The sequence below is a fragment of the Denticeps clupeoides genome, chromosome 11 (genome assembly GCF_900700375.1).
Source record: "Denticeps clupeoides chromosome 11, fDenClu1.1, whole genome shotgun sequence".
NCBI classification, from domain to species: Eukaryota; Metazoa; Chordata; class Actinopteri; order Clupeiformes; family Denticipitidae; genus Denticeps; species Denticeps clupeoides.
In genome coordinates, this window is record NC_041717.1 from 18985491 (window position 1) to 19000132 (window position 14642).

General features: G+C 43.2%; 1 protein-coding gene across 4 annotated transcripts in view; it reads right to left on the reverse strand.

Annotated features, from left to right (window-relative positions):
* Positions 1-14642, reverse strand: part of loxhd1b (lipoxygenase homology PLAT domains 1b) — a 35285-nt gene that overhangs the window by 8962 nt on the left and 11681 nt on the right. For 2 of the 4 annotated variants that reach the window (XM_028995802.1, XM_028995805.1), the window contains exons 2-25: positions 14305-14419; positions 14055-14066; positions 12517-12597; positions 11977-12161; positions 11481-11579; positions 10992-11140; positions 9917-10040; positions 8632-8882; positions 8396-8531; positions 7390-7550; positions 6915-7001; positions 6691-6826; positions 6076-6230; positions 5822-5982; positions 5393-5469; positions 4907-5103; positions 4447-4639; positions 4164-4324; positions 3740-4058; positions 2941-3092; positions 1351-1484; positions 597-742; positions 368-472; positions 96-224 (exon numbers count right to left, since the gene is read on the reverse strand). In XM_028995802.1, the coding sequence (XP_028851635.1) occupies positions 96-224; positions 368-472; positions 597-742; positions 1351-1484; positions 2941-3092; positions 3740-4058; positions 4164-4324; positions 4447-4639; positions 4907-5103; positions 5393-5469; positions 5822-5982; positions 6076-6230; positions 6691-6826; positions 6915-7001; positions 7390-7550; positions 8396-8531; positions 8632-8882; positions 9917-10040; positions 10992-11140; positions 11481-11579; positions 11977-12161; positions 12517-12597; positions 14055-14066; positions 14305-14419 (3465 nt within the window). The remainder of the gene's footprint in view (positions 1-95; positions 225-367; positions 473-596; positions 743-1350; positions 1485-2940; positions 3093-3739; positions 4059-4163; positions 4325-4446; positions 4640-4906; positions 5104-5392; positions 5470-5821; positions 5983-6075; positions 6231-6690; positions 6827-6914; positions 7002-7389; positions 7551-8395; positions 8532-8631; positions 8883-9916; positions 10041-10991; positions 11141-11480; positions 11580-11976; positions 12162-12516; positions 12598-14054; positions 14067-14304; positions 14420-14642) is intronic. The other 2 variants (XM_028995803.1, XM_028995804.1) reach the window with 2 other exon arrangements.

The window sequence follows — 14642 nt, forward strand, 5'->3', positions numbered from 1 at the left end:
TCAATTCCATTAAATCACTAAATCCAATCAAATTTTACCGTAAAACACCAAATGACTTTATATGGATTACATGGAAAACAATAATCCCTACCCACCTGAGTTGTCGTGGCCAATTCTCAACTTCCTTAATTCCCCAAGGTCCACAGCCTCCACGGTGAATTCATCAGTCATGCCCGTCTCAAACTTGTTTTTGTGAGATTTGCAGGCTTTCAAGTTGATCAGGCCTTGCAAGGAGAGAAAAGCAAAAAGGAAAAATTCAATTACATATATGTTGTATTTTGTACAATACATGTACACAGCTCAGATGATTATTTTATATTCCCAATAAATCGTTTATTCATGTTATATAATAACTCTTCTAAGATACCTGTATCATCTTTTTCTCCATAGAGTATGGCAAACACATTGGCATCAGTTCCAGCATATTTCTTTTCACCCGTCTTAACCCTCATTGTGTATGTTGTCGACATGGCTGTTATCAAAAATGAAAGACATAAATATTTTATATGAAGAAATATTGGCATCTAAAATTGGCTCCTTAAAAAAACATTTTAAAGTGGTCAGCTAGATCTTAAAGGCCAGACTGGATTCGCTACCCTTCTGCTCAAGCCCCAGAGTGGCTCTAGATTCCTCTTCATCGTCATTCTTCTTCATGAAAGCCTCGTCCACCGGCACCAGCTCCCTTGCTATCTGTCCGTCATCCTCGTCTATGGCAAGCCAGCGGTTGCAGGGGAAGTAATAACTGATGAAATACAGAAATAGAAAGAAATAATAGAAACAATAATAAATTATTATTTATTATTCTGGAGATATGAATAATGTCCAGGAGTGTACATGTTTTAGAATATTATGCCATGTTGTCTGTGAATATAGCCATGATTTCGCTGAAATCAAATATTTTCAAGAAATAAGTGTTTTCATTGTAATTATGCTGTATGAATGACACTGGTACTATTATACCACCATCAACAGCCACCGGAGTCATAATAATAAAAACAGTAAGTTTCTTGGGAGAGATTTTATTTTTCTCTGAATTTATTTAAATTTAAACATATGAGATGGAATGTAACAAATTAAAAATACTTTATAATTCTAGTTCAGGGCCAATTTGTGACTCGGAACACATTTATCGGACAATGAAATGTATTTCTATTAAAAATGTATTTCCACTTCTGTTTTTTTTTTATATTACCTAGGCCATTTGCCTGTAATTAACTGTAATTATCAGCTCTCACTGAGTGAAAAGTTTGTGTTCTTTTGTCACTGTGGAGTGTACTGTGCTGCCATCATTCCCAGGCATGCTGGGAAAATCGAGAAATGAAATAATCTGCCCGTGGGTTGGCCACTCACGTGACATCTTCTTTGGTGTCGACGATCTCTACACGGTCGAGGTACCAGGCCGAGTTGGCCTGCGTGTTGTCATGGCGAATCCGCAGCTTCTTCAGCACCCCGAGTTCCACTGCGGTTAAGGTGAACACATCCTCCTGGGGACACAAGCATTAACCCTCCTCATACCGGAGCCCGACTGGCTGCTGTCCCTCAGACTTGGCGCGGGAACGACTGGCACGTTCAGTGCTACCTGATTCAAAAGCGGACATGTGAGATGGTATTCTAAAACCCAGGATCCACGCAGTCAGCTCTGTCCCCAGCCGACGGTGGCGCGTGCCAGCCCTCTGCAGCTGGCATCACGGGTTCAAATCCTGGCTGCACTTCTTAATTATGCACTCAAATTCGAGCTCTGGCTCATTGTCACGCTTTGGGCAGACGCTCTGTCATTTATTCTGCAACTCCTGCCGTCATTGCAGTGACTATAAAGTTACAGACTTGGAAATGACGCTGAAGGAACCAGGAGCTCCTCCAACACTATATTCATAGGTGAAAAGTAGGAATTACTTCACATTCTTCCCTCCCAAGACGCAAGAAGAAGATTTTTACATTTACAGCATTTACCAGAAGCCCTTATCCAGAGCGAATTACAATCAGTAGTGACAGGGACAGTCTTCCCCTGGAGATACTCAGGGTTAAGTGTCCTGCTTAGGGACACAATGGTAGTAAGTGGAACTTGAACCTGGGTCTTCTGGTTCATAGGCAAGTGTGTTACCCACTAGGCTACTACCACTCACCAAGAAGGTAGGTAAGTATAATACTCATGCTGCCATTATGAAGGGAACTCATGCTATGTTGTGGACTTCTGAGGTCTACGTCAACTTCAGTCCTATGAAGGTCGGCTGAAATCCTTCACGAGATCAGCTCCTCGTGTTTGAGGGAGGTAGTAGCCTGGCGGGTAACACACTCACCTCTGAACCAGAAGACCACAAAGTCACAGGAAGTCATAGGAAGTCGCTCTGGATAAGGACGCTGCTCATTCATAAATTCCTCATGGTTTTATGCTACTGGCCATTCCCTGACAGCTTCTCTGTGAATGACTTTATCCCTACTATTTCCCGGGTTTCACCCCTGCATCTCATGATCCAGCCCCCAGCACATCAATTTCTGACATCCCATACTGCCTAACAATTTGGACAAGTTGCTCTTCTGGTTGTGACCTATTTCCAACAATTACATTTACAGCATTTACCAGACGCCCTTATCCAGAGCGACTTACAATCAGTAGGTACTGGGACAGTCCCCTCCTGGAGACACTCAGGGTTAAGTGTCCTGCTTAGGGACACAATGGTAGTAAGTGGGATTTGAACCTGGGTCTTCTGGTTCGTAGGGGAGTGTGTTACCCACTAGGCTACTACCATCCTTGTCCCCACCTCAACATCGCTCTACACCACCCAACACCGGCAAACGATTAACCCCGGACTGACTGCAGTTCTTTCAGCATGTCTGCAAATGCACCCTCACCTCACCACCATACTGTGATAACAGGGGAGGACATTGTAAAGTTATGTAGGCTCTAAATTCCCCATGTATTGCATCATATTGAGGGATCACCTGTCCAGTCTCAAATTTGTTGATGTTGTTGGACTTCCGCAGTGCTCGCTCGCCAGTGTCCCCGTTCTCGCCGTAGATGTTGACGTAGACGCTGGCATCTGTCCCTGCCCCCGACATGGTGCCTGTGATCACGGTGATCTCGTACTCAACATCTGTGGGACAGGAACAAGAAAAAAAAAAAACAGTTGCCATTACAAAAAGTCTAAACAAGACTTCTAAGACAAAAGTATCATTCATAAATCTATGCTATGCGGTGGGCAGTGGTGACCTAGCAGGTAAAGAAACAGACTCGTAACCGGAAGGTTACCAGTTCGGCTAAATTCACATTTTGTCATGCTGGATAAACCATTCTGACATTTTGGGTCCCATTTTAAATGTTGTTATCACCATAGGCTTCAAGAGACCTGGATATAAAATACCACCGACAAACTCTCTAGTTACTACCCTACTTGAAATAGTGAAAGTGAAGTGATTGTCATTGTGATACACTGCAGCACAGCACACGGTGCACACAGTGAAATGTGTCCTCTGCATTTAACCATCACCCTTGGTGAGCAGTGGGCAGCCATGACAGGCGCCCGGGGAGCAGTGTGTGGGGATGGTGCTTTGCTCAGTGGCACCTTGGCAGATCGGCATTCGAACCGGCAACCTTCTGATTACGGGGCCGATCCCTTAACCGCTGGGCCACCACTGCCCACTAAACTACGCTGCAGTTCCTCAGAAACATTCCAGAAGTTAAATGATACAGCGTTTTCTTCATTGACCCTTGCTCTGGATGATGTTTGATGTTTTTTTTTACCCTCTAGGTCCTCTGTGTCCTCAGGTAGGAGCTCCACCACCAGCTCTCCATCCTCCTCATCTTTGGCGATCCACCGGCAGCAGGTGAACGTGTACGTCTGCACGACCTCTTGCAGCTCTTGCTCGTCCTCCTCGTCATCCTCCTCTTCTCCCTTTTTCTTCTTCTTCTTCTTTTTCTTGTCCTCCTTCTTCTCCTTTGGCGCCAAGCCCATGACCAGGTGCTTGATGTCCACTTTCTCGAGGAACCAACCACTACCCAGGCCACTTCCATCGTGACCAATCCGAATCTTGAAGATCTTCCCCACATCTGCAGCCTCGATCTGGAACAACCATTGACAAGCATTCAACATTCTTTCTTTATTATACACTTGCCACTTGACATAATTTTGACAGAAATGCATAACTCTAAATTCAAATTGCCTTGCCTTAAATATTTCTGTAGTCCCTTTTTCAAAGTTGTTCGATCTGCTTTTTAATGTAAGTAACTCAGTTTTTCCCTGGTCTCCATATATCTGGAGGAAAACATTGGCATTGGTGCCAGCAGCAAATAACTCCCCAGTGATGACCGTCACTTCATAGTTTATCACTGTAATCGATGAAAAACGTTTGGGATTAAAGACATGTATATGTATAGTTAACCTAAATGCAGTCTATAATGACATAACAGAAAGTAGATGTAATGAAAATGCATATATTCTCTTTTTTTACATTTCTCTTCATCCAGGATCTCGCTGGGGTAAATCTCCACTTCGGTCTTGCCATCAGCTTCGTCCTTGCACAGCCAACGGTGGCTGGGAAACATGTAGTGCTTCCCATGCACTGGAACCACGATCTGAACACTGTCCAGGAACCAGCCGGCCCGCATTCCCTCATTCGTGTGGCCGATCATCAGGCGATTGATCTGATAAAAAAGTCGATATTTTATTCATGTTAAACTATAGCAACAAATGCCCTATCTGACATGCAGGTTTATAACAGCCCCTCTGCATTATGTCCTTGGGCCCTTTTCTTCTGCCTTTTGCAAAACTTATGGAAAGAGAAGAAATAGAATCCCACTACACGGCCGTGCTTTACCTCATCTTTGCTTGTCTTCAGTCACAAGTTCAGAAACATAACAGTTACAAAGTTGATTTATATTTTTAATATATATTACGTTCTAACAACATACTTGTCCAATGTCCAATGTGTCCACCGTGAAGACGTCCACTCGGCCAGTCTCAAAGTAGTTCCTCAGATTGTTCTCAGAAACCACCAGCATCATCTTACTGGTGTCTGCTTTCTCCCCATATAACTTAACGAACACTTTGGAGTCTGAGCTACCACCGCTGATATTTCCAGTCTTCACCGCTATTTGGTAGCTGATGTCTAAAATCATTAAAAACATGTCCCATTTATTATATATACATATATATATATGCCCTCGGATATATTATAATAAGTTGATTCTCATGCATTATGTCATTGGAGAGTGAGAGAACTGTCATGATCCGGACCGGCAGGGGTGATGTTCATGTTCGTCTTGTGTAATGTTCCCTGATCGTGTTCACCTGGTGTCTATTTGTCTGTATTAAACCCGTCACGTGAAATCGTGCGAATGCATCCTCCTTCATGCCATGTCCAGCCCACCCGTGACAAGAACATTATTGATTCTTACTGAAGAGTCGCTGTCCATCAGCGAATGGAACCAACTCCCGAACAATTTGTCCGTCATCTTCATTTCGGTCCAGCCATCTGTAGTGGTCAATGGAAACATTTTATTTTCAGATTTATTATACATGGCTTTTGGATGCATATTAAGATGATTCACCCAAATCCATATTTACACTTCCCAAAAGCCATAATATATAATATGTGATGTGCAGGGTTTATAGATTATTAACCTCTGTATCTGAAAATAAATTACAACTCAAAGTGTTGTGCATTGTGGAATGTATTAATTATTCTGACTGATCACAAGATAATATAAAAAATCTTGAATATTTTGCGACCATAGACTACTATCTAAAAAATTCCGAGGATTTACTGAGATTTACTAGGAACCACAGATAGCTAACAAAGGTCAAATAAATTAAGGCATTGGTACCTCCTGCAGGGGAACTCTACCGCCTGACTCTCGGCCTTCCCCTCCTCCCTCACCACCACTTTGTCCAGGAACCAGCCGCAGCCGCCGCCACGGCCGTCATGGCCGATCCGCACCCTCTTCACTCGGCCAATGGACACGGCCTCGATGATGAACTCATCTGCCTGTGTACAGATGAAGGGGACTCGTTTGTTGGCTGTGGTGCGGTGAGGATGCTACAACGATGCTCGGTTGCAGGGCATGGCCTTCACACTCACGTTCCCCTTCTCAAATTTGTTGACGTTGTTTTTGCAGTTGACGAGCGTCCGATCTCCCGTATCGCCCAGGTTTCCAATAAGGCAGAGGAAGACGGTGGCATCAGTCCCACTCCCACTCACGTCCCCAGTGCACACAGTTACCCGGTACTTAATCACTGCACAATGAGAGAACAACATGGCACCATTCATTCACTCACTCACTGACTTTCCATTACTCAGGGTCAGGCTGCCGGGGCCCATCTTGGGACACTGGGGACAGGGGGGGACAGTTACACCACTCACTCACACCTACGGACAATTCAGAGCCACATACTCACCGAGTGCCCAATGCGGGGAGGTAATTTTTGCACTGTATGCACACTGCAGAATCTGGACCTTGCATTTATATTTACAGCATTTATCAGACGCCCTTATCCAGAGCGACTTACAATCAGTAGTTACAGGGACAGTCCCCCCCTGGAGCAACTTAGTTAAGTGTCCTGCTCAGGGTAGTAAGTGGGATTTGAACCTGGGTCTTCTGGTTCATAGGCGAGTGTGTTAACCACTAGGCTACTACCACCCTTTCATCAGAGATGCCTTAGAATAAAAAATGAGAAAAAAAAACGTCTCACTTACACTGCAGAGGTTCAGAAATGAGGTCTCCAGTGGCTGGCAGCTCCCTGATGACTTCGTTATCATCCTCATTAACATCCAGCCAGCGTTCACATGGAAATTTGTAAATCTCTTTGGTTAGGGTTTTCATTAGAGATGCCTTAGAATAGAAAATGAAAAATACCTCACATGAGTACACAATGTAAAATACCTTGGTATAATGCCATATAATCAAGGTATTAAAATACCTTGCTTAAATGCCATCCGGCAAATGGAGACCTCCGTTCGTGCCATATCCTCAGTTTGGTGAGTTTCCCAAGATCAGGCAGCTCTACCTGTGCGTGATTTTCAGAGCAGATGAAGAAATCATGGTCATGAAACATGCATTAAAGCAACTGCCGTGTGTCATCGACCATATACCACATTAAAATATATCAGAGTAAAATTGACTGCCCTGGCATTTGAACGTTATTATCTGGATTAGCTTGATTCCAGTTTATCTGTAACTACTGATGTAAGTCGCTCTGGATGTCTGATAAATGCCGTAAATTAATAATAACAGTGGCTTGAATTACATTTCTTTTTTAGCAATTATATAATTTACTTAGTTACAAATTAATGTATAATTTAAATTGCTTGAATAAGCAATTTTTTTTTTTACATAAACAGTATTTTTAGTGCCTATTCTAAGACAAGTTTCTGTGTTTAGGGCTCTTTACTCACAATAAACTTGTCCAGCTGCCCCTGTTCAAAGTTGTCTGTCTTGTTGTCCATCCTCATCTCGTCCGACTTGCCCTTCTCTCCGTAAATCTGGAAGAAAACCGCAGAGTCCGTTCCCGCCCCTGGGAGGTCCGACGTCCAGATCCACAGTGACCAGGGGTGCTCTGGATAATGGGGCAGAGCCAAAAACAATGAGCCCTACATGCCGCTGTCACCACACATCATAAAGATAGTAGTTAACCCTGCCCATAGTGTCACTTTCAGCTGTAGTGTCTTTAAGTGATAGGTCCTAGTTCAGTCTATTCTGTAAATAACAAGCCTTATTTTACTTTTTCTATTTTTCTAAAGTAAGAAAGTCCATCATGGTTACATACTTTAGCGCATCAGCACATCATACTATAGCACACCCCTACATTATGACTATATCAATAGATTTTCATCTTCTTAGTATGTCTTTACTATTAGTATATTTTTGAGGGAACAAATGTATATTCGATATATTATGCATATAATTTTGACCACAAGAGACGTGAATAAAATTGATTGTTATGTTACAGAGGTACCTTATAATGTACAGTGTTGGATATATTGGGCAACAAGTGAACATTTTTGTCATTGAAGCTGATGTCTTGGATGCATCTTGGATGGGTAAGAGTAAGGCTAGGCTGCTGGGCCATAGCATCTCCAAAACTGCAGCTTTCTTGGTATGTACCTTCCAGAGACCATGCCTTGACATGCCAGGGCTTTTTGGTGGCCAGAGGGAGATCTACTCAACATCGGGTTATAATGTTATGGGTGATTTGTGTATAATTTCCAGCTCATTTGGCATTTTTCAGGCTACTTATTTTTATTATTTAGGCAAAATATTATAAAATGCATGGAATAAATGCATGGAATGGTGTTTGGGTTATAAAATTATGACATAATTTTGGAGTCCAATTAATTAAAACAATAACAAGACATGCAGATGAAATGTTGCTGTTGGGCGGACAGTGTGGTGCCCACGCACTCTTCTGTCTCTTCTGCCGCAGGGACACCATCTCATAGAGCTCCCTCTCAATCAGTCCGTCTCCCTCATTCTCGTCCAGCCACTTGCAGCAGGGGAAGGTCTGCTCGATGCCAGTGAAGGGGCAGTAAACCACCACCTGAGATACAAAGAGCACAGCAAAACAGAGACTTCATCCACAAACATGCTTTTGGGACCCAAAATGTACTCTCGGGTAGGTCTCGGGTATTTTTTCTTACATTTTCACAGTACCAGCCGGCACTGACTCCGCCATTGTCATGTCCAATCGTGACACGGCTGAGGGGGCTGAGCAGGGCGGCGATCTCTACGTTGAAGATGTCTATTAGTCCGCGCTCAAACTTGCCACCCTCCAGGAAGATCTTGCCACTGTTCTTCACGCCTTTGGATCCATGCATTACCAAGTGGATCTTGGAGTTGGTGCCTGCGCCCCTGATTTTGCCTGTCCCCACCTGGACGTTGTATACGATGCCTGAAAGGTACGGTTACGGGTTCAGTCAGAAGCTCAATCAGGCCTTCTTATCCACAGGCCACAATCAGGCTGTCTTATCTGCGTTGGGTGTCAGAGCAGGAGGTTATCAGTGTTGGTGTGTTGTTGAACACAGCACCCGGGGCAACTGATTTGTCACATTTGTACTCTGACTTTGTTTACGGTGTCAAATGTTTCTCTCCCTATACACTTTGGAAGCAATAAATCCATTAAGGCATGTATGTATTTCAACATATTACATATAATATAATCTTTTTCTACATATTATGGTTGGTAGTAGCCTAGTGGGTAAGATACGCCCCTATGAATCAGAAGACCCAGGTTCAAATCCGTTTTACTACCATTGTGTCCATGAGCAAGACACTTAACCCTGAGTGTCTCCAGGGGGACTGTCCCTGTAACTACTGATTGTAAGTTGCCTGATAAATGACATGAATGTAAATGTATTTCATTTAATTCATTTAAATGTATTGGAATTAATTAGCGCTGTCAAAATTACAATCATGTAGTTATGTTTTGCTTACTGCAAACTCACACATATGCATCAGATCAAATGCCGATGGTCGGTGTGTCTGCTATGCAGGGTGCACAGGAGTGGCAACCAATGATTGTTTCTTGCTTGTTCATAGATGCTTCGAACGCAAAAAACCTGACTGATTGGCCAATGCATTCGCATTGGGTAAGTAAACGGATTAGGTGAGAGTGGTAGCTGCATGATAGACAGGAAGTGAGTGACCACTGCGTTAGATTGGACTATTACATTTCCATAAAACCGAACTGGAGAAGTTCATGGCTATGTGCCAATGATGACAACCAATGGTGGTCTTTTCTTTTGCCAAACTATTGGTCTTGGTATTTCAACAGCAGCCTTGGTTTCACTGGTGACAGATCGAGGAGGAAATAAGTGGCACAGCCTCCACGACTTTATAAAATGCATGACGTATAAACAGGTCCATAGAGTGAACATTGTCTTTTGGAAAAATACAGTGATCTAAACGGTGATCCAGGATACTCACCTGTGGGCTGACTGGCCCCGACCAGGATGTCCCTCTGTATTTTTCCATCATCCTCATCAATGGCAAACCAGCGGCCCACAGGGAACTCGTACAATGCCTTATTGCCCAGATCATCCACAACCACCTTGACAGAGATGTGCGCAGACACGGTTATGGTAAAAATGAAACAGCCCTATAATTTGTCCGTTTTAGCCATAGTCTACAAGCCAATCAATGGGACAGATTTTGTAAAAGAGCTTCACTATTTAAATATAGTATGCTGGTCAATCCTTCATCCAATCAGGAATTTAGCCACTGTTTCATGGTTTATGTATAAAATCGATCCTCTTGCTTGATATTTTATATTTTATATATATATATTTTATAGACGTGCACCGCTGAATGCTGAACAAGCAGTAAGTAATTAGATGGCGAGCGCAGCCAGCCTGTGACTGTTAATCAAACAGCAGCAGAAGGTTACAGCCGACTCTGGTCTACAGTTGGCAGCGGCGCCAGGCCCGGCCCAGCGGGTGAATCCTCGGGTCGCATGTTGCTCGACGGGTAAAAGGATCCTGTAAAGTAACCTGGTGTTTCCTTTCGCGGTGGGATAAGGTGGCCTGAGAGATTACCTCACCTGTGGAGGGGGTGTGGTGGAGATGTTTCCAGTAAAAATACCACTACAGACGCCACATACGGAAAAGAGTAAGAAAGACAAAGTTGTACCAGTAATTGATCTGAACCTAAATAAATTCCGTCCTATGGCACATGGAGTCAATCCATCAGTCCATCCATCAATCCACCAGTTATTTGTTGTATTTAACTCTAACTACATTGTATTATATAAGCATAATTGTAATCGAGAAGTATTTGAAAAACAAATAAAAAAAAAAATGATAGAAATAAGGTGTCTAGAACTTCCATGCCTGTGCTATGATGGATAATGTGCATCTGTCCGATTGTACTGAAATCATTTTTGAGATAAAGAGCTACGTTAAAATGTTGTTGTTGTGTCAAACAAAGAGCAGACTAGAAACGATTCACGCGTCTGGTTCTTTTGCAACACTGATAGGATGGAACCCAAAACAAGCGTTCGTACCTTGTCCACGAACCACCCAGCCGATGAGCCCTTGTTATTATGGCCAATGGTGATTTTTCGAACTTTCCCCAAGTTTGGAGCCTCTATGGTGAACTTGTCCTCTGTACCTCGCTCAAAGTTGTTCTTATCGTTATCCAACCTCCTTTCCCCTTAAAACAGAACACAAACGCACACACAATCTATCCTAATCTGCATGTATTAGACATTTGTTTTTATATTCTATGGCTGTCATGGATTCATTTAAAATTTGATCAATCAATGAATGCTATTAACGCTGTTGCGTTTTGCACACTGGACAACATAGCTACTTGACCCGAATGGCCAACCCATTCACGTTCTGGAAATAAAAAGCATTTGATTGGCTGGTTGAAAGTCATCAGAATGGATTGTGATTAACTGAATGTAATTAATCCCATATTTAGAAAATCAATCAAGCTCATTCTGCGCAAAATGGATCGACAGCCCTAGTAAATTCATTCCTGCGCTTACCAGTGTCTCCTAATTCTCCAAAGATATTAATGAAGACGTCCGCGTCTGTTCCGCTGCCCTTAGTGTCCGCAGTAAACACACTCACCACATACTTGTTGTCTATAAGAATAAAATCACACAGAAGTAGTTCACATGAGTTCCCTTCAATGTCATAATGGCTTCTGTTTTTCGAGGCGGCTTTAAGCGAAGCTGAGCTCAGTTTCCATCGCTACTGATTTAATTCTGACACTGCTAATTCGGGATCAGTTCAAATCAGAAACTGAATACTGACTTGGAAAGGAACAAAGCCTGCCAGTCACAGTATTACATGTCAGAATTTGGAACAATGAAACCACCCACCTGTGAGGGATCTTTAAACGAGCAGGTAGCAGAGTCATATATGAATTCCTCTATAAACTCCGAACATTATGATTTCGAGTTTTGATTATTATTAGTCACTTTTTTTGGCTGCCTCAGCGAGAGATTAGCAATTCAGGATTAAATATTAAAAACCCACATTTTGGCATTTCCATGGGGTCTGATGTGCCCAAAAGGTCCCGAATAAAAACCCCGTCCCCCTCATCTTTACTGAGCCAGTTGTTGCAGGCGAAGTAGAAGCGTAAGTGTGGTCGGGTCATGTCTGTCACTGTCACCCTGTCAAGGAACCAGCTGGCGTTGAGGCCTGTGTTGTCATGTTCGATTCTAGAGGAGAGACAAAGGAGGTTAAAGTCATGCAGAGGGCAAAGGTCATTCATTAGCCCTATGCACTTAAGCGCACCGACCTCGGCGCATGCCTCACTTTTAAAGCCAGACAGCCGTGCAAAACCACGGCTTGCCTTCTGTCATTTAGCTGAACATTTTAATCAGTTTGTGTCCCCCGTGAGTGACACATTTTGTAACCCGAGCAACACTGATACAGTCAAGAGAAGCCTTTCACTGTGCAACGCTTCTCCACATGAAGCCCTATAGACATCCGTTCCCCCGGGCATCATTTAATCAATACACAATGCTGCCAAACACAATGAACTGCACAAGAGCGAACCCTGCTGTGTTGTACCTTATCTTTTTAAGGGGTCCGACGTTGTGGGTTTTGATTCGGAAGACATCGGTTTTGTTTTTTTCGAAAGCTGTTCTGTTCCTGAAACAGAAATGGGACGCTGTGATCGGTAGGAATGAGCTTTACTTGTCTAGGACATCGTGAAACTGGAAACAAGTGTCGAGAGTCGCAGAACTTAAACGCAGATTTTTTTTTCCACAACAAGGAATCAAAATGGAATCACACATGATTTGCTCGATGTACTGATACAATATATGATACAATAAGCCCTGCATTTCAGGGGCAGTGGTGGCCTAGCGGTAAAAGGAAGCGGCCCCGTAATCAGAAGGTTGCCGGTTCGAATCCCGATCCGCCAAGGTGCCACTGAGCAAAGCACCGTCCCCACACACTGCTCCCCGGGCGCCTGTCATGGCTGCCCACTGCTCACTCAGGGTGATGGGTTAAATGCAGAGGACAAATTTCACTGTGTGCACTGTGTGCTGTGCTGCCGTGTATCACATGTGACAAATCACTTCACTTCACTTCACTTTACACTTTTTTTACTTTCCAGTACATGAAAATTCGAGTGCAAAGTTGCATGAACACACACGATTTCAAATTTGCATATACAGCATGTATGACAATATTCCTTTAGGCTTCAATCCATGAAGCCTCATAGTGTGTCAAACATTTTCCTGTGCGCAGAGCCGACGAAATGAAAGTATTTGTCTGTTAAAACGGCGGCGGGGTGTTTTCAATAGTTACATTGTGTTAATGTAGCTATGTAAAACACGCACTGTCCCCGATTATGCTACGACCGTTGTATACATGTCATTGCATCGAGGATCACTGCTAGGAATGCGGGGAATGCAATGCCATGCATGACAATCCAGTGGGACTCAGACACAAGTTGCAACATCGTGGAGATAAGTGTGTCCAGAAGCGGCATGGCACTGCGCAGCACCCTTCTCACCTTTTCGCAGCAAAAGCAACGAAGGATGCAACGCGGTGCTATGCATTTCTGAGACACCCTTTAAATAGCATGTTGCCTTCATAAAATGACTGCACATGAGCATTCCAACCTTTTGCCATGGATATTCATTGTCACATTCACTGGCATTACTGAATTACATTCAGATGTTGAAATAAGTGATTCTTTTCCTATAAGTATGCTTGATGGTATAATTTAATTTCATCATTAGAATAATTTGCCATGCACTTTTAATGCTTGCTGCAAATTATTGACATAATTTCATTGGTAAATATAATTTCAAAATGTGCACATTAATCTTTAAATATCTGTATCTAGAACAGTGGCAGGTTTGATAGGTGGAGGTAAACGACCGCGGTTTTCATGTTCATGTTCATGCTTGAGCAGATGTCTGCATGCTTAATGTCTCGCGTTTCAGCTGTAGCTCACAATGAGGACCCATGGCAAAAAGGATCTAGAATATCAGACGCAGCCATTTAAAAGGCCCAGTGGAACGTCACGTTCGCCATCCTTGGCCACTTTCCATTTCAAATGCATGGAACATGAAAACAGAAAACACTATAAATACCTCTTGTCTGTGCTGGGGAGTCAGGGAGAGACAAGGTTATTCAGAATTAGTATGTAAAATACATGCATCTTGTTGTACTGGCAGGAGAAGACCCAATTTTAAAAAATGTTTTTTTATCAAGCACAAACAGAACATTGGTATGTAGAATGGAATTCAAATCAATTCAGTGATTAGGGATTAGATAAATAAATAAAGAAATAAAAATGGTATGAAAGTATACTGCATGGGGCATGGGTCAGGCAGAACTCACTTGCTGGCGAGGTGGAGTTTGGGGGTGATGCCATATTCTCCGAAGAGAGTGACGAAGACGTTGGCGTCTGTGCCCGACCCTCGGACGTCGCCCGTGATGGTCACCACCTCATACACTGGCCAAGAGAGGGTGAGAGCAAGAAAGGTCCTGAAGGCCCTGCCCTGGCCAGCTCATGCGTAAGAATGGCCGAGCAAGTGTACGTGCATTAATAAAGTCTGTGACAGACAGAATGGAGATCCAGAGCATTCGTTTCTGACTAGAAGGATCTTTCAGGGACACTAGACCCTCAAAACATTTTCAAAAACCACCATAAATGCAGTTGTTTATGGCTGTTGATG